This window comes from Melanerpes formicivorus, unplaced genomic scaffold (genome assembly GCF_026170545.1).
Source record: "Melanerpes formicivorus ecotype bairdi unplaced genomic scaffold, bMelFor1.0.p_v2 SCAF_18, whole genome shotgun sequence".
Lineage (NCBI taxonomy): Eukaryota > Metazoa > Chordata > Aves > Piciformes > Picidae > Melanerpes > Melanerpes formicivorus.
In genome coordinates, this window is record NW_027142370.1 from 13,805,203 (window position 1) to 13,826,591 (window position 21,389).

Genomic DNA, 21,389 nt, shown 5'->3' on the forward strand with positions numbered 1-21,389 from the left:
TCCCAGCCCAGAGCCAGCTGTGTCCTGGGCTGATCCCCAGCAGTGTGGGCAGCAGGGGATTCTGGCCCCTGCTCTGTTGAGACCTCACCTGCAGCTCTGGAGTCCTCAGAACAGCACAGACATGGACCTGTTGGAGTGGGGCCAAAGGAGGCCACAGCAATGCTGGAAGGGCTGGAAGTTCAGGCTGAGAGAGTTGGGGTTGTTGAGCCTGGAGAGGAGAAGGCTCCAGGGAGACCTCCTGGTGGCCTTTCAGTGCTTAAAGGGGCTGACTTTGCAGCAGGATCTGTTGTGACAGGACAAAGGACCCTCTTCTACAAGATGGCATGTGTCTTCAGATCTCCTAGATCTACATGGGAGCAGAGAGCATGCAGCTCTGGCAAGATCAGGTCCATCAGCTGGTTGCTGGTTCCATGAGCACCAACTTAAGGTTCCACCAACACCACCAGCCTGTGCTGGGCAGAGATGCACCACAGAGATGGAGAAACCATTCTTCTCCCTAACAGCATGTGCTTGCTCCTCAGTCTGCTGACAGCTCACCAGGCTGAGCATTGCAGTGTTGGGCAATGGGGCAGCATCAGGTGCTCCATCCCATGCTGCTCACTCAGCTGTAAGGAGAGAGAAAAGAAGGAGACAGGCTCCCTGGGTTCCTCTTTCTTACCACAAAGAGGCTGAGATCCAGCTGAGGGTCTACCCTTTTCAGACAGCTCCCTGCATTTCACAATTTATCTTCCAAGTTTCTCCACAAAGAGGGCACCATATGGGAAGTTACATAAACTGAACCACCCCCCCAGAACGTGCTGTATCCTGGAGGAATGACAACTGCCTCTGCACAGGCATTGAGCTCAGCTCCACAGACTTCAAGGAAGGCTCAACAGAGTCCAAGATTTTACTCCTTTGTCAATCCTCTAGCACACAGGAGATGAGGCATGGACACAAGGCAGGATCAGACACATGGATGCATCCATGACCTCACTTGGGTGGATCAAGACATTGGAAGGCTCCAGTGAGACCTTCTTGTGGCCTTTCAATATTTATAGGGGACATGCAAGAAAGCTGGGGACAGACTCTTTAGCAGAGCCTGTTGTGACAGGACAAGGGGTGATGGTTCAAACCAGAAAAGGGAGATTTAGACTGGCTAGAAGGAAGAAATGTTCTGCATTGAGGGTGGTGAGGCACAGGCCAGGCTGCCCAGAGAGGTGGGAGATGCCCTGTCCCTGGAACCATTCCAGGCCAGGTTGTTTGAGCTTCTGAGCAGGGGTCCCTGCTGATTGCAGGGAGGCTTGGCTAGATGGCCTTTACAGATCCCTTCCAGTCCAAAACATGTTGTGATTCTAAGACATCCACCACCCTGGTGAACATGCACCAGCAGCACCATTTTTTCACCAGTATCAGCAGGAGTTCCCCTGCAGCCCTGACCAAGAGATGCAATCTCCCATACAGTCCCTCTCCACAGCAACTGACAGGGATGGAGACACTTTGAGGACCCTTTAAACTATCTTAACATGCTGGTGGAATCAAGGTGGAGAATGCTCTGTTGTGGTTTCAGCTGAGATGGAGTTAATTTTTCACACAGCCACCAGGTTTGCCAGCCTCTCTGGAGCCTCAGCTGAGGAGGGGATGGAAGAGTCACTCTTCTTCTACATGCCGGAGGGAATGAGCAAGAGAAGATGTTCTTAGATGCACAGACAAACAAGGCTGCAAGCTGCCCTTATTCAATCATAGAATAGTTTGGGGTGGAAGGGACCTTAATGTGCATCTATCATAGTATCATTCAGGGTTGGAAGGGACCACAAGGATCAGCTAGTTCCAACCCCCCTGCCATGGGCAGGGACACCCCACACTAGATCAGGCTGGACAGAGCCTCATCCAGCCTGGCCTTAAACACCTCCAGGGACAGGGCCTCAACCACCTCCCTGGACAACCCATTCCAGGGCTTCACCACTCTCATGGGGAAGAACCTCCTCCTCACATCATGCCTGAATCTCCCCACCTCCAGCTTCATTCCATTCCCCCTAGTCCTATCACTACCTGAGATCCTGAGAAGTCCTTCCCCAGCCTTCCTGTAGGCCCCTTTCAGATACTGGAAGGCCACAATTAGGTCACAATTAGTTCCAACAGGCTGCCCTGGGCAGAGACACCTTCCCCTAGACCAACCTGACTGAAGCTCTGCCCAGCCTGGCCTTGAACACTTCCAGGATGGGGCATCCATTCTCTGGACAACCTGTGCCAGTGCCTCCTCATCCTAAGATCTCTTTCACCTTTGGGTTCCTACTGGAGTCAAAAAACAACTGGCACACAAGCACAGCAGATCAAGCCGGGCACAGAAATGATGGCAGATGGCTTGGCAGCTCTGTGTACAAGGTTGTCCCCCGGACTCATGAGAGATGTCTTCAGCCTGCTCCAGATCAGCTCCCCAGGCTGTGCAGACTTTCAGAGCCCAGTGAAGGACTCAAAGCAAATGCAACCATTACAATGGTCAAAGTGATGTTAAAAATGAGGGGCCCACAAAGGAAGCTGTTGGAAGCCGCTGCAAGGTAGGAAGACTTTGAAGGACTGAGTGAAGCAGAACTGAAAAGCGCCGAGACTTGGCTTGTGAAACTGCAGAGCAAATCCAGGCTAGCCAGGAAAACAGCCTTCCCATGGCTTTGCCATGCACTCTCAGATCATCTTAGACAGCAATTCAGCCTTTTTAATCCTGGCCACTGGCTTGCATGGAGTCAAGTAGCTAAATAGGAGCTGCGACCATTGAGCCGAGCGAGGATCCTCCCTGGCATTCCTGTCCTGCCACCCAAGGAGAATGCAAATTCTACACAGCAACTGGGATTAAAAACAACTCCCTGGCTGGAGCTAAAGAGGTTTAAAGTCTCCTCAAGAGAAGATCTTGAGGATTATCCATGCTTTCTGATTTATTATTCATTTCTAACTCATCCATGTTCATCTCTAATTCATCGTTCAGCCTAGCATGGATAGCATTAGTGTCTTCCAGGAGACTGATGTCAAGTCCAGCCAATCCCTGCTACCAACACAAGCTGGGGGATGAAGAGCTGGACAGCAACCCTGTGGAGAAGGATTTGGGGGTGCAGGTGGGTGAAAAAAATCACAGCCCAGAGCCAGCTGTGTACTGGGCTGATCCCCAGCAGCATGGGCAGGGAGGGGATTCTGCTGTGCTCTGCTGAGACCCCACCTGCAGTGCTGGGGCCAGCTCTGGGGTCCTCAGCACAGCACAAACAGAGACCTTTTGGAGCAGGGCCAGAGGAGGCCACAACAATGCTGGGAGGCCAGGCTGAAAGAGTTGGGGTTGTTGAGTTTGGAGAAAAGAAGACTCCAAGGAGACCTTCTGGTGGCCTTTCAGTACTTGAAGTGGGTCTACAGAAAAGCTGGGGACAGACTTTGGAGCATGGCCTGTTGTGAGCAAAAGAAGGAGTTTTAGACCAAGGAGAAGGAAGAAGGTTTTTACACTGAGGGTGATGAGACCCTGCCTAGAGAGGTAGGAGATGCCCCATCCCTGGAACCATCCCAGGTCAGGTTGTTCTGGGGCTCTGAGCAACCTGCTCTAGTTGCAGATCATGGAATCAATAAGGTTGGAAAAGACCTCAAAGATCATCAAGTCCAGCCTGTCACCCAACACCTCATGGCTACTAAACCATGGCTCCACGTGCCACATCCAATCCCCTCTTCAACACCTCCAGGGATGGTGACTCCACCACCTCCCTGGGCAGCACATGTCCCTGCTGGCTGCAGGGAGGCTGGACTAGATGACCTTTAAAGGTGCCTTCCAACCCAACCCATTCTGCAGTTCCAAGTTGCATTTGGGCTGGCTAAAACTTTGCCTACAACAGAGAGAATCTGTACCTCCAGCCAGAGGTACAGAGACTGACTCAACACCCACACAGAACAGAACCACAGAATGGTTTGGGTTGAAGGACAAGCAGAGCTTAGAGCAGACCAGGAGGTATTCTGCTGGGCCTTCACACCCCAGAGTGGTCATTTTTCCAGCAAGTGAAGCCCAGAGGCTCTGAATTCCCACTCCCAGCTCAGCAGCACCGGGAAACACATGGCAGCATTTCCAGGCTTCTCCAACATATCCCTAAGAGCTTTGCTTCTGGAACAAAAACAAGATGATTATCTGCTGGCATGACAAAAACATTATTCAAATTGTAAAGCAGCAGGGTGGTTCTGCATGCTGCCCTGCCACACACCACCGGGAGAAACCTCTCTGCTCCTTCCAAGCCATCAGGTTGAGAGCCAGGAGATCCCCACGCTGTGTGCACAGTGCCTGGGACGAGAGGCTGCCCTTGCCCAGAGTGCTGCTGGAGCCCTCACAAACCACTAGAATGCTGCTTTTTTTGGTTGGTATTGTTTGCAAAAAGCAAATCCTGTTCTTCATATTTCTCCTCTTAATCAGCAAGATTTACTTGCTTAAGGGCTTCTGCCTTTCAGACGCTTCTAACAGCATCGTGAGGTTAGTAACTGGTCTGTCTGTCCCCTGGGTTTAGCCAAGTCTCTTAGGTCACCCTGACACCAGCAGCCAGACCAGAGTTCCTTCCTGCCTTGTTTTCCACAAACCTATTTCAGTGCCCAGGCAGGCTGCTTCTTCCTCCACCACTGCTCCTCCTCCTGTCCCTGGTCAGGGCTGGGTCTGCACAGCGCACAGCAGAGTCTTTCATGACTGGAATAAGCACAGCTATGAATGGAGCAAGCAGGGTGTCCTCCTACAGCCAGTGGGATAACCTCCAGCTCCTCCTTTCCCTTTCTTTTTTTCCTCAATCCCAGCATGGTGGGGGTTGGGAGGGATCTCTGGGAATCACCTAGTCCAAACCTCCCCCCCCCCCGATAAAGCAGGGTCATCCCCACAGCAGCTTGCCCAGGATCACAATGTCCAGGTGGGTTTGGAATCTCTGCAGAGAAGGAGACTCCACAGCCTCTCTGGGCAGCCTGCTCCAGGGCTGCAGCACCCTCACACCAAAGAAGTTTCTCCTCATAAGTTCCAGATGAAACCTCCTGGATCCACGTTGTGCCCATTGCCCCTTGTCCTGTCACTGGGCACCACTGGCAAGAGTCTGGCCCCATTCTCTTGCTCAGTCTTGCTGAGCACTGAGAGAATCCCCTCTCAGGCTGCTCTTCTCCAGGCTGAACAGCCCCAGGGCTCTCAACCTTTCATCAGAGCACAGATGCTCCAGTCCCCAGATCATCTCTCTGGTCCTTCACTGGACGCTCTCCAGTCTGTCCACATCTCTCTTGAACTGGGGAACCCAGCACCTGCAAGCTCACAAGGAGGGGGGGATCGTTTCAAATGGAGAAGTCAGAGGTGCCCAGCTGGGAGCAAGCAGGACTTCAAGCTAGTTGCAAAGCACGATGAGGCCAGGAACAATTTCCTGGCTGCAGAGCACTCACTGACACGAACCATGACGTAATTTACCAACACAAATTAGCAATCCCAGCCCTCAGCCAGCAGCAGCTTGTGAATGAAGTGTCTGAGATCCCCAGCGTGTCAGCTGAGACACCAGCTCTGAAAACCCAGGCTTGCAGGTGAGAGATGGACCCCACACAGTGCAGGGGTTAAAGGAGGATCTGCTTCTCAGTTTGCGAGTTCACCGCTGCAGCTGAGCCACCTCACTGCAGCTCTTAGCAGTGTTCCCAGAGGAGCACCAGAGCTGCCCAGTCCATCCTTCTCACACCACCTCTGCTTGCTGCTCTCCCTGCCACCTGGCCAACTGCAGCTGACCCTGTGTGAGCATGCCAGACTGTCCACTATAGAGAAGAGCCCTGGAAGATGGCACACATGGATGCACGGAAGACAAGCAAGGAGGGTTCAGCACCAGCTTTGGGGGAACCTTCTACAAGTTGCCTTCTGGTCAGAAGATGCCCAGCTCCTTGGAGAAGAATTTCTGAGCACGGCCCCAGGAAGACAACCTACCTTCAGCAGTTAAATCAGATACATCTGCTGCTCTCTGCAGCCCCTGAGATGGGTCATCATCAATGGGGTGGAGACCAAAGTGAGCTAAACCCGTGGGGTTTAGATCATCAGAACAACCCTCACTCAGAGAGGTGGTGTTTAAACCTCAGGCACGATATGTGAAGGCAGTGAGCCCGAGGGGGACCTGGTTCCTCCACACAGACAGCACCCCAGCACCGATTGATTCACTGCTCACACCTGAATCAAGGCTTCCTGCCTGGTTACTTAACTCAGATGCACAGCCCTACAAGCTGCGACACGCCGAGCGCTGTTTTGCAGCCTGGTATGCTGCTGCAGCTCCTCCGCCCGCAGCTTAACCTGCTCTTATCAGCCTACCTTGGAGTCTTTTGGACCCCCAGCTTATCAGTTCAGGTCTCAACCCCCGCCCCATCTGACCCTACAAGCAGGTAGCGTCAGCCAGGGGTTTGTGCAGTTGGCTGTCCAGACACCGGAAGCCCATCTCACATGCAGAGCGTCTCCTGACAGCTGGGACTTCCAGGCTAGGCATCTCCCACTTCCACCACCCCAGGGCTCAGCCTGAGGAGACATTCAGGCAACACTCCAGATAAAACCAGAAGGACACAGCCTCAGTGCTCACCACCAGAAAGCACGAACCTACCAGCGCCAAGGAAGGTGGCCGCGAGTCCCAGGTGAGCGCCGAGGAAGCCAGGAAGGATGCCTGCGCCTCCCCTTGCCCAAACAGGCAAGGGCTTGGGGGAGGGAAGGAATCTGACCCCTCTCCAGGCAGAGGAAGGGAAAACAGGGATGTCTTCCCGGAAGGACCAGAATACAGCCGTGGCTCGGGCTAGGCTGTGGAGCAGGATGTGGAAGTCCTTGCTACGGCAATCAAAAGGTCTCCAGCACTTGGCCGGGGCGCCAGGCATACACCAACACGCCAGACCGGCTCAGGAGCAGCTTCTCACAGCGCTGTGGTGGGAACAGCTTTGTTTATTTGTTCCTCAGTGTTAGCCAAGAAGGAAGGAGGTGGTGGTGGTGGTCTGTTCACCCTCACCACAGATGTCCTCTGCTCCCTGCAGCGAGCAGAAGGCTTAAAATTGGTGACACCTACATCTCCTGCCCCCTCCTACCAACCCAGGATGTTTGCTTTTCATTTTGCTTTGTAAGAAGGACAGCATGGCACAACCTGACTCACACAGGAGAGGCAGAGGTTATGCTCTGCTCTACTCTTCTGAAGTTGGACAACTCTTGTTTTCCATCCCAGGTCTAAATTAGTACTAATTATTCCATACAGAATGGAGTTGCTTCAACAGGAAAGAATTAGGACAACAAATTATTGTGGAATAAAGAGGACTCGGTGCCCAAGCAAGGGATCTGTCTGCACATGGAATAAAAGGGGGGTTTTCTCACACATCTTTTGGGGAAGAAGCCATTCAAAGCATTTCTAACCTCCATGCCTGCTACAGGAGCCACCAGGATTTCCTACATGCCCAACATGCCAAAACCCAATCCACACTTGATTGTTTCAACTTCCACCATCATAACTGCAGCCACCGTAAACACGGTGGTACCTGATGGGTAACCACATCAGACATGGGTTTGATGGCCACAGCTGATGGATTTCGAGTCAGAGCAGGGAAGACAGGGAAATGGAGGCAACCCAAAGCAGGCTTTCCCAGGGTGAAGACACAAGCCTCACATTTAGTTGAAACCAAACAGCCCCATCAGAGCCACAACAAGACCTCCACTTCCCGACCTTAAACCAGCTCAACACAGACCTGTGGGACATGCAGAGCCCCAACAGCTCCAGCCATACAGAGCATGGGCAGATGTAGCCCTGTGAGACACAGGATCAGAGAGTTGTTCTGGTTGGGAAAGACTTTTAAGATCACTGAGTCCAACCTTTCTCCAGTTCTACCTAGTGTGGTGCTAAACCACCTGCATCAGCATTTGTGCAATAGCTCCAGGGATGGAGAGCCTGCTCCAGTGTTTGAGAACCCTTTCATTCAAGATGTTTCTTTCAATGTCCAATCTAAACCTCCCTTGGTGCAGCTTGAGACCGATTCCTCTCGTCCTTGCTGCCAGGAAGAAGAGACCAGCACCCACCTGGCTCCAACCTCTCAGGGAGTTGTAGAGAGCCAGGTCTCCCAAGCTATGCAGTGGTCAAGATAGGTGCTTTGTGTTCCCCACCATCACCTCCTCCCTGCACAGAGCAGCGCCCAACCCTGAGGAGCAGCTGCGCCACAAAACACCTGACACCGCAGGAAAGCCCACCATGGGTCAGTGTGGGAAGCAGCACCAATGTCTCAGGGGTTTCCAGAGCCACCAAGAGGAAACTGAGGGCCTCCTGAAGACACTAGTCAGAGGAGAGCATGGCTGGGCCAGCCCTGGCCTCACGGCCGGGCAGAGGTGTGTGACAGTGCCGGCACGCGCTGAGCCCAGGACACGTTTCCCACGAGCTCCGGCTACACCCAAAGCTTCACGCAGCGCTGGGTGCTGCAGCTGGCAGCACAGCCTGGTGAGCTGTGTCACAGAGAAAGGATCCCCAGTGTTTCTTGTGGCTTTCGTGAGAAGGAAGGCCTCGTGATGAAAGCCACTCTACCCGCTCACCAAAGCTACAGACATCAGGAAGAACAGGCTCAGGCCAGCCTCTAGCGATAGCCAGGACCAGCTGCTCCCGAGGAAGAGGCAAGGAGTGACTCTGGGCAGTTGGGGAATCGCCTGCTGCTTGGTAAATCTCCTCCTAAGCCCTTCAGAGAGTGATTAAGCACAAGGGCTCATACCCCATCTATTAAATATTAATCCTTCCTAACGTGGCTGCCGGCGTTCCGGCTATCCGGCGCAGATAACCACACGCCCCCCGCAGCCCAGCCCAGCGCCACCCCAAACCACGGAAACACAAGGGACAAAACCCAGCAGGGGGCTGCCATCCAGCTTAGAGGAGAGCTGTCAATAGTCTCCTCGGCCTCCAAACCGGCAAGCAAGCCATCTGGACCTCCCCGGGAGCAGGAGGGAAAGAGTTAAGAGCAGGGAGATGAATCAGCCCACTGCTACAAACGTGGACATTTCCTACCTCTCCACTCCAGTGCTTCTTCCTGTCCGCAGGCTTCCGAGATGCTTATGGACCTGCTCACACTCAAACGATCTCCACCATGACAGGAAAGCCCTGGGATTTGTTTTCTTTCAAGAGCAGAACGCCGGCTGTGAATGAGACCAGAACGCAGCCACGAGGGCTGACCTCCTTCTCATGTAACACCACCAATAACGCACCAGCCAGCAGCTTCTGGATCTGCTGAACTACCCCTGACCCCATGGAAGCGTACAAGCACCAGTTCCACCTGAAATAATCCCTCCACAGTCCCTGGGGGGGGTGTTGAGGCATCATGCAGCCACCTAAACATAAGGTAATACTCCTAGGAGGGTGCTGGAGCCCTGGAGCAGGCTGCCCAGGGAGTTTGTGGAGTCTCTTTCTCTGCAGAGATTCCAAACCCACCTGGACATTGTGATCCTAGGCAACCTGCTGGGGGTGCCCCTGCTTTTGCAGGGGTGTTGAACTGAAGGATCTCCATCACACTGGGATTCTGTCCCTTTCCTGCTGGATCAGAACCCACTGTCCCGCTGCAGGCACCGAGGGTCGGAGAAGAGCAGATGTAGGCAAGCAGCGGGTGGAGACAGGGAGAAAGGGAATTCAAACTGCTCTTCCACAAGGATGTTGATGTTGGAATGGAACCAATATCACAGATCCACACAAAGCATCAGCTATTGGCGAGTGACATTTCAGAAGAGCAGAGCTATGTATCCTATTAGCTTGCAAACAATACAGCCACACCAACGCCAGGACAGCAGGGCCCTGGAAATGGGGAACTGCTATTTTCAGCACCTCCCAGTACCCCCCCACACTGCTTCAACAAACTGTTGGTATGAAGACCAGGAAAAAGCCCTGGAGCTTCCCACAGCCATCTCCCCCCAGCAGGGATGGGAGAGGAACACGTGGAAGTGGAATGTGGCAGTGTCCATTTTCTGCCCAGCACAGATGAGTCTCTCTCACAGAGCACCCTCAGGTCCCACCAAAGCTGTGGTCCACATCCCCGAAAAACCATCCTGGCTCTTCATTCTGACCACACCAGAAGTCCCTGGGGGAGCTGGCAGCACCATGACCATCTACAGGGTCCTCTTCCTTGCCATCCAGACGATTTCCCAACCCATTCCCCAAACGGCAGGAGTTTGCATCTGAAGAGAAACATAAATCCTCCCTGCAAGCCCAGCAGCTCCCTGTGTTGGCTGCAGCCACCTTGTGCACCTCCTCCCTCCTCACCACCGGCTGCTGCTGCAACAGGAATTGGCATCAAGAAAGATGAGAAACTCCTGTTGGGGCTGCGGGTTGATTCGCCCCACAGCCCTTTTTGTTTCTAGACCTTCTCGTAGAGAAGGGGAGAAACCCCTCAATATTTTCAAGGCATCCTGCAGGCTTGCAGCAGCCAGGGGCAGGCAGCGAAGGGCTGACTTGAGTTTTGTTTTGTTTGAGCATAATGCTCTATGGAGAGAGCCCTGTGAACAAGCAAAGTAAATTCCTGAGGCTCTCGGCAAGGACCATGCCGCTCCTTGCGAAACTTCCCAGCTGGAACCGAAGAGCCACAAAACATTTGGTTTTCCCTCGTCCAACAAACAGGGGCTGGGATTCCTTTCATGACAGTATTTGGATTTTAATGTCAGTCCATATTTAGCAGGAGGGGAATTAAAAAAAAGCCAAAAAAAAAAAAAGCCTCCCTTCCTTCCTGTCACATTTTCCACCCTTGATGACATCCAAGATCAGAAATAAGCAAGCACTGGCCAAAGAGGGAAGACACATCCACTCCAGCTTGAGAGCCCAGAACGTGGCAGAGCCTGGTGGCAGCCTGTGTGTTCCCACTGGGGGTGTGTGGAGACACGGGGCAAGGAGCTTACACAGCCCTCAGACCTCATGGTGAGGAGGGATGCAGCCCTTGGGCTTCACGTTGGGAAGGGGACGCAGTCATCGGATCTCATGATGGGAAGGAGACCCGGCCATTGAGCCTAGCATCAAGGAGGAGACACGGCCCTCGGACCTCATAACTAGGAAGAGACAAAGCCCTCGGACCTGGCATCGAGGGGACACGGCCATCGGACTTTGCAATAAAGAGGGAACAGGGCCCTCAGGCCTGGCACCGAGGAGGGGACACAGTCCCCTGGACTTTGCAGCGAGGAGAGCACACAGCTCCTGGATCTGGCATCAAGGAAGGGACACAGCCCTGGGACCTCGTGACGAAGAAGGGACACAGCCCTCGGAGCTGCTGTCGAGGAGGAACGTCCCATCACAGGCTCCAGCTCGGAGCAGGGGACAGCCCCGGAGCCCGTAGGACTGCTGTACCCAAAGCAGCCCCGCACCGCCGGCACAGGCCCAGGGCCAGCACCTGCACGGCCGGAGGGCCGCTCACCCGCGGGGTGACCCCAGCAGGGTGCTCGGCTTGAGGGGGGCTGGAGGGGTTCCCCAGCTCTGACCCCAGGGGTGCGGGGCATGTGAACTTCCACAGGTGGGCCGCGCGAAACCCCACGTGTCTCACCCGTGACAAATTCATTATCCTCGTTAATAAAAAAGCATAATAAAGCTCACCGGGGGACACACGGGACCCGAGCCGGGCCCCACGCGTGGGTGACGCCCGCAGAGGCCCCACCCCTCCGCAACACCCCCGGCCCCGTTCCCCTCTCCAAAGCCGGGGCGGTCGCTCACCTGCAGCACCGGGCGCGGGCCCCGCTCCTCGTCCTTCGCTGGCGCTCGCCGCCGCCCCGGTATGAGGCCGCGACCATGGAAGCCGCGCCGGGGGAGGGCGCGGGGGTCGGGGGTTTGGGGTTGGGGGGGGGTGGGGGAAAAGAAGGGGAGGAGGAAGGGGAAGGGGAGGGGGGGAGACCCCGCCGCCGCTGCCCCTCAGAGCCCTGCCGCCGGGCTGCCGGCCCTGAGGCGCCCGGGCGCCGCTCCCGCCGTGGCCGCCATGGTGCGGCTCGGTGCAGGGCGCGCGCGGCTGACAGGGGTGGGAGGGCGAGGGCGGGGCGGGGCCGGGGCGGGGCCACAGAGGATGCCCCGCCCCGATAGGTGCCGGGGACGCTGCCGTGCTGGTGCTGCCTCCTCGCGGCGAGGGGTGCCCTGCCCCGCCGCCGTCATCAGCCTTGGAGAGGAGGGGACGAGAGGGAGGGTACTTCCCCCCTCTTTACAGCGTTTGCCAATCACCGCCATAGGCGTGAGCGGCGGCCAATCAGCAGCAGAGGCGTGTGCAGGTGGGCGGGCTCGAAGCGCTGACGGCGGCGGGAGAAGGTATCGGGGCTGTGGAGCGGTGGGGCACCGGGGCGCGGCGGACAGTGAGCTCCGGAAGAGCTTCAACCTTACAGACAGGCATAGAGCCTCCCGGGGAGCCGCGGGGCCCGCCGAGCGGAGCAGGCAGGGCCCGGGCGGGGGGAAGAGGCAGGGCTCGGCCCTGCCGGGGGAGCGGGCAGGGCCTAGCCAGGGGGAACAGGCAGGGCCCAGCCGTCCCCACCCCCCGGGCAGCCGTGCTCCGCGGGGAGCTGCTACGTTGCTTTTCCTTCCGTCGTCCTGTTCCAGCAACGTCGCCTAGGGCCTCCGGCTGGTCCCCCGTGGCCTAGCGTGACCCGGTGCCAAGGTTTGCGCAAAAACCCCGGGCCCCAAAGTAATCATAGTAAATATATATTGGAGAACCGCCGGAGGCAGTGGGGTTGTGAAAACGGAATCGAGAGGTGAACTTCAGCCGGGGAGGCTTTTTCTTGGCGTGTTTTCCGGCCGGGATTTCCCCTTGCGGCTGTCGCCAGTGTGGCGTGGTTGGGTGTTCACGCTGAGGAGCCAGGTTCCTATGGAGGAGCCCAAGCTTGTGTAGAAGAGCCCGAGCTGCTGTGGAAGAGCCAAGCTCCTAGAGAAAAGCAGCTAAGGGAACTGGAGTTACTTAGCCTGGAGAAAAGGAGGCTGAGGTGAGGCTTTCTGGCTCTTTACAGCTTCCTGAAAGGAGGTTAGAGCCAGGTGGGTGGTGGTCTCCCAAGGAAGGAGTGATGGGACATGGGGAAATGGCCTCAAGTTTGGCCAGGGGAAGTTTATGTTCAGTCTTAGATGAAAGTTTGTTCCTTGAAAGGGTTCTTAGACTGGAACAGGCTCCTAAGGGAGGTGGTTGAATCCCCTCCGTGGAGGTGTTTGGAATTCTGGAGACAGAGCTGTGGTGCTGAGGGACACGACTTAGCACCACACTTCCTAGAGCTAGGGGAGTGATTGCACTTGATGATCCTACGGCTCTTTTCCAACCCAAACGATTTTATGCAAGCCAAGCGTTGCCAGCAGCTCTCTGCTGACGTTCTGTCCCTCTCTGGGCAGGTGTGGAGCAGGATGGGGTTTGCTGAAGACAAGGTGTATGACTACATATTGAAAAACCTGAGGGATTTCAGGAACATCCGGGTGGCATCGCTGGCCGATTCCCTGAGCTGCCTGACCGACGCCGACAGAGTAATGCCCTGCTTCCCCAGGCCTGCCAGCCTCCTTCCCCACCATACAGCCCAAGCAATGTAGAGCTTGCCTTATGTCCCAGCCACACCTCCTCTTAGATGCCCTGTGTGTTCTGTTGAGGATGAACTTCCAGCTCAGGCAATGTACAGCTGCCTTATGTGGAAGCCAGAGCCTCTCTTAGATCCCCTGTGTATTTTATGTGCAGTGAACATCACTTCAAACTATAGCTCAGGCAACATACAGCTGCTTTACCTCTAAGCCAGATCATTTCTTAGATGCTGTATTCTATTCAAGGTGAACTTTCCTTCACCATACAGTTCGGGCAATGTACAGCTGCCATATGTTGAAGCCAGAGCCTCTTTTAGATCCTCTGTGTGTTTTATATGCAATGAAGTTCACTCCCATGTGGAATTCAGGCTTTACCTCTAAGCCAGACCATCTCTTAGATGCCTTCTGTGTTCTGTACAGGATGAACTTCAGCATATAGCTAGGCAATATGTAGCTGCCTTAGGTTAAAGTCAGAGCCTCATTTAGATCTGCTGTATGTTTCCCACAGGGGGCCTGGTCCTCAGTGTGTAGCACAGGCAGCTTTATGTTGAAGCCAGAGCCTCTCTTAGATCCTCTGTGTGTTTTATGTGGGATGAACCCTTCAGTGTATAGCTCAAGCAATGTGTATCTGCTTTACCTCTAAGCCAGACCATCTCTTGGATGCCTTCTGTGTTCTGTTCAGGATGAACTTCCCATCACCCTGTAGTTCAGGCAATTCATAGGTGCTGTAGGTTGCAACCAGAGCCTCTCAGAGCTGCTGTGTTCTCTGTAGGATGAGCTTCACTCCCGGGAGGAGGCACGGGGCAGCCAGGCCACCGTCTATAGGTTCTACCAGCACCTGAAGTGCCGGCAGGGCTGGGTGCCTGACCTCATCGATGCGCTGCGCCACAACAACGCAGGGCACCTGGCCGACGAGCTGCAGCGTGTCTACGACTCCTGGCAAGTCCGTACGTGGCCTCCTCTGCTTTGAGTGCTGTCCCAGGGGTGTCTGGTGGAGATGGGAGCCAGACCCACATCTCCTGGTGTCCGCTCAGCAGCTGGCCTCTCTCCCTGCCCCAGTGTCCCAAGGGTGCCTGTGACTGTCCCCAGAGTTGTCCCTCACCCTGGTGATGTGCCCAGAGGTGCCAGGTCCTCGTTTGAAGGTGCTGGGGTTGGCAGTGGGCTGGCTTTGTTGCCTGGGGGAGATGGGAAGCTGGATTTGGTGGTGCTGCAGGCTTGGCTGATGGGACAGAGCAGGAGCAGGGAAAGATGAGGGGCTGCCTCTGCCCCACACATCCTCTCTCTCCTTGTCTTTTTCTCCAAGGTACTCAGTCACAAACCAACTCAGCTCCTCCAGGTGCGCCAGCTCCTGCTGCTGCTCCCCTCCCTCCTGCAGCCAGCGGTGCCCATCCTGCTGCCCCCACCCGTGCCCAGACCCCAACCCCGGCGCCTGTCCCGGTGCCGGGTGCGCCCTTGGCAGAGCAGCTGTGCCAAGACCTGCCCAGGGTTGCCTCCACTGACCAGGACACCAGGATGCCAGTGCAGGAGTCGGTGAGTGGGGCATGCATCAGACAGGGACACAAAGGTCCCTTTTGAACCACAGTGGGATGTGGGGAGCCTGTGGTAGGGCTGGGTGTGTTAAGGGACCCCTGACCCCCTCCAAGCAGCCTCTTGTAGTTTAGCTGTATGATTTGTCAGTGCTGGGTCAATGGTTGGGCTTGATGATCTTTAAGATCTCTTCCAAGCAGAATGATTCTGTGACTATGATTCCATACTTGTGTCTGGCATCCTATAGCCTACACACAATCCTGTAACTGCTTCCCTGCCACAGACAGGCATGGAGGGTCTGCTCTAGTAGCCTGGGCTCCCTGGTACAGCAATTTAACACAGCTGTGTTGTACAATGGAATGAAGCTGGAGGTGGGGAGATTCAGGCTGGAGGTGAGGAGGAGGTTCTTCCCCATGAGAGTGGTGAAGCCCTGGAATGGGTTGTCCAGGGAGGTGGTTGAGGCCCTGTCCCTGGAGGTGTTTAAGCCCAGGCTGGATGAGTCTCTGGCCAGGCTGATGTAGTGTGGGGTGTCCCTGCCCATGGCAGGGGGGTTGGAACTAGATGATCCTTGTGGTCCCTTCCAGCCTTGACTGATACTATGATACTATGAACTCCCTGAAAGGAGTCTGGAGCCAGGCGGGACTCATTCTTTCCTATCAAGTAACAAGCAATAGGACAACAGAAAATGGCCTCAAGTTGAGCAGGGGAGGTTTAAGTTGGACATTTGAAGAAACATCTTCACTGAAAGGGTTTTCAGATACTCAAACACTGGCACAGGCTCCCCAGGAATGTGACTGAATCACCATCTGTAGAGGTGTTTCAAAGAGGCAGAGACGTGGTGCTGAGGGACGTGGTTTAGCAGCAGCCTTGGTAGAGTTAGAGAGTGGCTGGGCTCGATGATCTTGAAGGTCTTTTCCAGCTGAACTGATTCTGTGGTTTCCTTCCAGCTCTCCAAAGCCCTCTCAGAGCAAGAGAGTCTCCAAGCACCTCTGCCTGGCAGCGTTGTCTGTGATGGAACGAGCAACGGGAACGGCAGCGAGGGGCACCTCCTGCGACCCACTGAGGCCAGCTGTGGGGCAGCCGGCACGGATGGGGCAGCCGGCACGGATGGGGCAGCCGGCACCGCTGTGGCATCGGCCGTGCCCCCCGAGCAGGGCCAGGCCTGGCTGAGCCGCCGGCAGCAGCCGGTGTGCGTGGACAACGGCTGCTTTGGCAACGCCAACCACCTGCAGCGCGGCGCGCCGGGCCTGGGGCTGCCAGCCAGGCAGCCGGGCACTGCCCCCCGCCCCCGGCCACCCCTCAACGAGCCCCAGGAGGACTTGTACATCTCCACCGAGTCGCCCCCGAGGCTGGAGGGGGATGCTCACGGCGGGGGGCTGCAGCCCTCAGACTCCACACCGACAAAGCCAGCTGTGCCCAGCTGTGAGCCCCCGGGGAGCTTGGTGGATGTGCGCAGCCCCCTCCTCATCCAGCAGCAGTTCGATGTGGAGCAGAAACGGGGCAGGATGCTGCAAGAAGATGGAGGAGATACAGGTGGGTTTCCTCTCCACTGTGCTGATGGGGAGCAGGGTTGCATGTCCAGCCCAGTGCCCATCCTGTTTGGCAATGAGGATGGAAAGTGTCAGGGAAGGTGCTGGTGTGGGTAGGGCCCTGCCAGGAGGCCATGAGAACCCTCCCAGAGAATGGTGGTAGCTGTGGCTGCTGACAGGCAGCAGCCCAACGTTGTCTGCCTTCATGGCCCATGGAGATGTGGAGAAGAGCTCTCCTGTCGCCCATCTGCTGGACTGCAGGGGCCTTCTGCAGGGAAGGAGTAGGTCAGGTTGTGCAGAAATCCAGCCTGGCTGCCTGTTTTCCTTTGTTTTTCCCTGGTTTTGTTGTTGGCTCGCTGTGCTTTGGCATGCTGTCCTGACCGGGACTTGGCCAAGGTATTTAGTTCATTGCTGATATAATCCCCCCCACACCTTTTCATCAGCCTGGGGTCACCCTGCTCTGCAAGGGAGGAATATATTAGGGGTGCTGGCTGGGATGGTGCCATCTGCTTTATGTGCACCTAGGAGGAGAGCTCAAGTGCCACAGCAGAGCCAGGGCCATGACCAGCACCCGGTATTGCTGGGTCCTTTCCCTGACTTCCACGGCTCTGGGAGTGTCCTGCTGTGGCATCCCTGGGGAGAAGCAGAGCTCTTGGAGGTCTCCTGATGAACACAATGTCTTGTTTTCTTCCCAGCAGACACACAGATGGAAACAGCCACTCCAGTTGCTACCCATGTGCCTACAGACACTTCTCCATCTCACACCACTCCCCTGAATCTTGCACAAGAAGACAAGCCACCTGTGGGGGAGATGGCCAGCAACACTCACTCTCCAGCAAAGGAGACAGTAGGTGACCTTTCCCTCTGCCACTTGCATTTCATTCAGGTCCTTGTGAACTCCCCCTGAGCAGATTGGCTGCTGCAGTGTCAGATTTTGACCTGGTGGTCAGTTTATTCAGAGCTTTTTTCATGTGTTCATGCCCCCACCTGGATGCTGTACTTTGGAGCATGAGAGAAGAGAGCCAAGGTTTGTCAGGCTTTGACTCCCCTCCAGTCAGTCTCCTGGCTTCCAGGTGTCTCTTTTCACCCCTCTCCTTGTTGCTTGTCTCTGCTTCCATGCTTCCTGATTCTCCCCTAGAGTTCCAAAACTTCCCTGCCCCGCTGAGGGTCCCAGCCCTGGCAGTTACCTGTGACCCAGACTTGCTGTTAGTGGTGCTTGAGGGCTGAGGTGGGCTTGCCATGCCTAAGACCAGGCCAGATGGATGCTTCCAGTGGTACCCAGCCTCTCTCATTGTCTCCCAAAGGTGCAGCCAGCCTTGGTGGACCCTCTCCCACATGTTGCAGGAAGCTTGGAAGTCCCATCTGGGAGGATGGCATCCCGGGTGAGCTCTGGCACACGTGTCTGCAGCAGTGTGGAGGATGATGTGGAGCTCAGCAAGCCAGGTACCCTCCTCTCTATGTCGAGCCTCAGCCTCAGCAGTGACCCACTCTTTGTGAGCACAGATGACTCCAGGTCAGGAGAAGCATTCTCCAGGGTCTCCTTGAGATGTCCAGCTCCAGCAGTTCATGCAGACCCCAGGGGAGAGGAGGAAGCCAGAGCAAGCAGAGATTCCTGTCCACCTCCCAGCTGGGACAGCACCTCCCTGAGTATCCATGAGAACCACTACCCCAGCATCCAGCTCAGGGAAGACAACAACGTCCAGGATGGAGCAAATGCCCATGGAAACCCTCCAGTTCTGGACTCAAGCACAGGCTATGGGGCTGTGAGCAGCTTGCCTGAGGCCAGAGTGTCCCCTGGGGACAGCAGCAGACCATCCCTGCCCTACATCCTTCCAGCTGTGGGCATCGCTCTGATCTCAGCCTTTCTGGTGTACAATCGACTGCAGAAGTAGCCCTGCAGGGGGTGGGATGCCAGCACTGTCACTTGGCCCAGGTGATGCCTCTTTGCAGCAGGAATTTGGCCAACATGTTTAAAGCCTGGAGAGCAGCAGCTGTGGGGAGATGGTAGGGCTGGTGTTACATCTCTTTCTGGGAGGTTTTGCTGGAAGAGGCCTTGGTTGTGTGATGCTGTTGGGTTTGGGTCTGGTCCTACCCTGCTTCCCAACCATCTGATCTGTAGCCTTCTACTTTTACAGTCATAGAGAGGGTCTTGCTCAGGGAGTGACATCTTGGCACCAAAAAGAAAGTTCTTGTGATTGTCCACATCTTTCAGGAAGCCCCAGGGAAATGTTCTGGTGGTCTAAGGGCTGACCCCTGGACTGTGCAGCATGGAGAAGTTTTGCAGACACCCTGTAAAAGTGGACCTGATATTATTGGCTCTGTCTGCTCTTCTTGGCTTGAAAACTTGCTTGAAGGTCTGTGGAGCACCCTTCACTAGGTGCCTCATGTTGAATTTGCCCTGGTGGCTCTGGTTCTGCTGCTGGGACCTTGGCTTGTTGCTACTACTCCTTGCCCCTTGGTGCTGGGTGTGTGGGCAGGACCCTGGTGCACCAAGTCACCTTCTGTTCATTGGTGGTAAGGGACATGCCAGTGAAGAGAGCCAGAGGCCAGATCAGGTGTGAGCTGTTTCTTTTCTGGTCAGCTGCCATCCTGAGGGCCAGGGATGGGCTCTGGTATTGCTTCCTGAAGCACTGATGCCCTGGGGATGCAGCTGAGGGTCAGGAAAGAGTCACATCTAACAAGCTTCCTCAAGGATCAACCCCATTTCACCCCCCTCCAGCCAGGGAAAGTGAGATTATGCTTTCAGAGGAACCTTTCACACGGTGCCAGCGCTAAGCAGGCTTGGTCCCACGCAGGATTGCTTGGTAGCTGAGGTCTGAGGATGTGTTCTTAGAGCCTGGCTGGCCAGGTGAATGTTTCTGCTGGGCTTTTCCTGACACCTGGTGCTATGGAAGTCCAGGAAACTTCCATCCAGGTGGGGACACATAGTGTTGACTGTGAGCTGCAGGAAGCTGTTCCAGTGGTTGAGATGCTGGAGTTACCCTGCAGGTCCCATTCAAAATTGTCATTTCCCTGCTATCCTCAGGGATTAGTTTGGAGTATGAGGGGATTGGGCTGCAAGACTTCTAAGATCAAATCCTCAAGCCCAAAGAAATATTCCCAACTTCTCCCTGCACAGGGCAGCTTTCAGGAGGAGAAGCAGCCCCACTCAGTAAAAAAAAAGAGATCACAAAGGCTGGAAGGCTTCTGCTGTGATGCCAGGCTGAGAGAGTTGGGGATGTTGAGCCTGGAGAAGAGAAGGCTCCAGGGAGACCTCCTGGTGGCCTTTCAGTACTTAAAGGGCTGATCAGAAAGCTGGGGACTTCTTCTCAAGGCCTGTTGTGGCAGGACAAGGGGTGATGGTTTGAAACTGAAAGAGGGAGATTTAGACCTCTCTGCTTTACTGTGTCCAGTAGCTTATTCCTCAGGTATTCCTGCCACCACCTTCCTGCTGGCAGGGGAGCAGGAGGGAAAGGAGCTCCCCAGATCCTGGCTGCAAAGTGCAGCTATCATGCCCAGAACTCAGCCTGCAGTGGGGAGGCTCCATCAGAGGCTGTATCTCCCTCCTAAAACTTTCCCTCTGTTCCAGAAATGCAAGAAATGCCTCCCTTAAGTGATAAGGACAGCAAATATCTGCAGTAGTGAAGTAGGGCTGTACTCTGGTGAACTGGAGATGTTCCCAGTGCTTCATCCACTGTAAGGACAACATGTCCTTCACACACTCAACTCCCTCTGCTGAAGGAGGGGAAATGGGGGCTGTTCTCCCCATATGACTTGTGGTGACTTGTCCAAAACCAGGCAGGGAGAAGGACCACTCCCAGGGAGCTGATTTTCTTCCTCAGCTTTCCTCACTTTGTCAACAGGGCTTTGTACAGAGCCATCACCTCCCCATGAAAGCTGCAGTTTGCAGCACTCAGAACTGCTCTTTATTTGCAGAGGGTGAGGACATCTCCCCAAACCCACTCACCTTGTGAAAAGGCTCATGATTACCTCTCAGTATTTACCAAAATCATGGAACCATAGAATTGTTTGGGTTGGAAAAGCCTTCTGAGATCATCTAGTCCAACCATCACCCCACCACCGCCATGGCCATTCAAGCACGGCCCCAAGAGCTGTGTCCACACATTTCCTTGAACATCTCCAGGGATGGGGACTCCACCACCTCCCTGGGCAGCCTCTTCCAATGCCTTGCAGGAAAGACATTTTCCCTAATGTCCAACCTAAACCTCCCCTGGCACAATTTCAGGCCATTGTCTCTCATTCTATCACCTGAAAGCAGAGTGCTGATCCTGTGTGACCAGGCTGCAGAATCCATCCCAGATTCATTAGAGATGGGGATGTGTGCCTTCCCCCCATGCTTTCTGTGTGATTTGAGGCCATCCACGAGTTCCCAGACCAGCAGCCTCCCTTCCAAGACCTTCTTCTCTGATGTTTCACTTGCCTGCCACCTTCTCCCCTTGCTTTGTAGCCACATTTGTGCACTTTGCCTTTTCTCTGGTGACACAGCTGGTTGATGCCACCTCAGACCGGATCAAAGCACATGTTCTACTTTTTGGTGTTCTCACAGCTCTGATGTAGCACTTTAAAAGTGTCACCAGCAGATGAGCCATGCCCTGCACATCTGTTAAAGAAAAAGAAAGCCTTTTACTAACTGAATAATAAACCTATGGGCAACTGGCGAGGGTGCTGTGTGTGTTTGTACTTTGAGGGGTGGGGTCATGGCTTCTGGAGGCTTCTCTGGAGCAAGTTGTCCTGTGAAAGGTGGAGAATTAAATCACTCAATGTATCTGCTCAGGGAGCAGACACTGCACAGGAGGATCCCAGCAGCCCTCCTCTGCTGGTTTTGGGGTGGGTTCCTACACTTTGGGTTTCCTGTTGC

At 55.1% G+C, this 21,389-nt stretch overlaps 2 protein-coding genes across 5 annotated transcripts in view; one reads left to right on the plus strand and one right to left on the minus strand.

Moving 5' to 3' along the window:
* Window positions 1–11,933, minus strand: part of PTPRA (protein tyrosine phosphatase receptor type A) — a 170,715-nt gene extending 158,782 nt beyond the window's left edge. For both annotated transcript variants that reach the window (XM_068149675.1, XM_068149673.1), the window contains exon 1: window positions 11,661–11,933. The gene's annotated coding sequence lies outside the window, so the exon portion shown is untranslated. The remainder of the gene's footprint in view (window positions 1–11,660) is intronic.
* Window positions 11,934–12,139: 206 nt separating this feature from the next.
* On the plus strand, window positions 12,140–21,188 carry MAVS (mitochondrial antiviral signaling protein). Of its 3 annotated transcripts, none has more exons than XM_068149678.1 (7): window positions 12,140–12,239; window positions 13,299–13,427; window positions 14,248–14,422; window positions 14,779–15,005; window positions 15,950–16,535; window positions 17,227–17,378; window positions 17,836–21,188. In XM_068149678.1, the coding sequence occupies exons 2-7, from the start codon at window positions 13,311–13,313 to the stop codon at window positions 18,421–18,423; spliced, it is 1,845 nt and encodes a 614-aa protein (XP_068005779.1). In that variant the 5' UTR covers window positions 12,140–12,239; window positions 13,299–13,310; the 3' UTR covers window positions 18,424–21,188. The 3 variants fall into 3 exon arrangements, with proteins under 3 accessions (XP_068005779.1, XP_068005778.1, XP_068005780.1); XM_068149677.1 differs by lacking the exon at window positions 12,140–12,239 and adding an exon at window positions 12,247–12,904; XM_068149679.1 differs by lacking the exon at window positions 12,140–12,239 and adding an exon at window positions 12,247–12,904 and having other exon boundaries at window positions 17,230–17,378.
* Window positions 21,189–21,389: the final 201 nt, after the last annotated feature.

Excerpts from the sequence above, each read along its gene's own strand:
- MAVS (XM_068149678.1), top strand. The coding sequence starts at position 13,311 with ATGGGGTTTGCTGAAGACAAGGTGTATGACTACATATTGAAAAACCTG. Across the intron at positions 13,428-14,247 it reads GCCTGACCGACGCCGACAGA|GATGAGCTTCACTCCCGGGA; the intron begins GTAATGCCCTGC and ends TGTTCTCTGTAG. Across the intron at positions 16,536-17,226 it reads AGAAGATGGAGGAGATACAG|CAGACACACAGATGGAAACA; the intron begins GTGGGTTTCCTC and ends TTTTCTTCCCAG.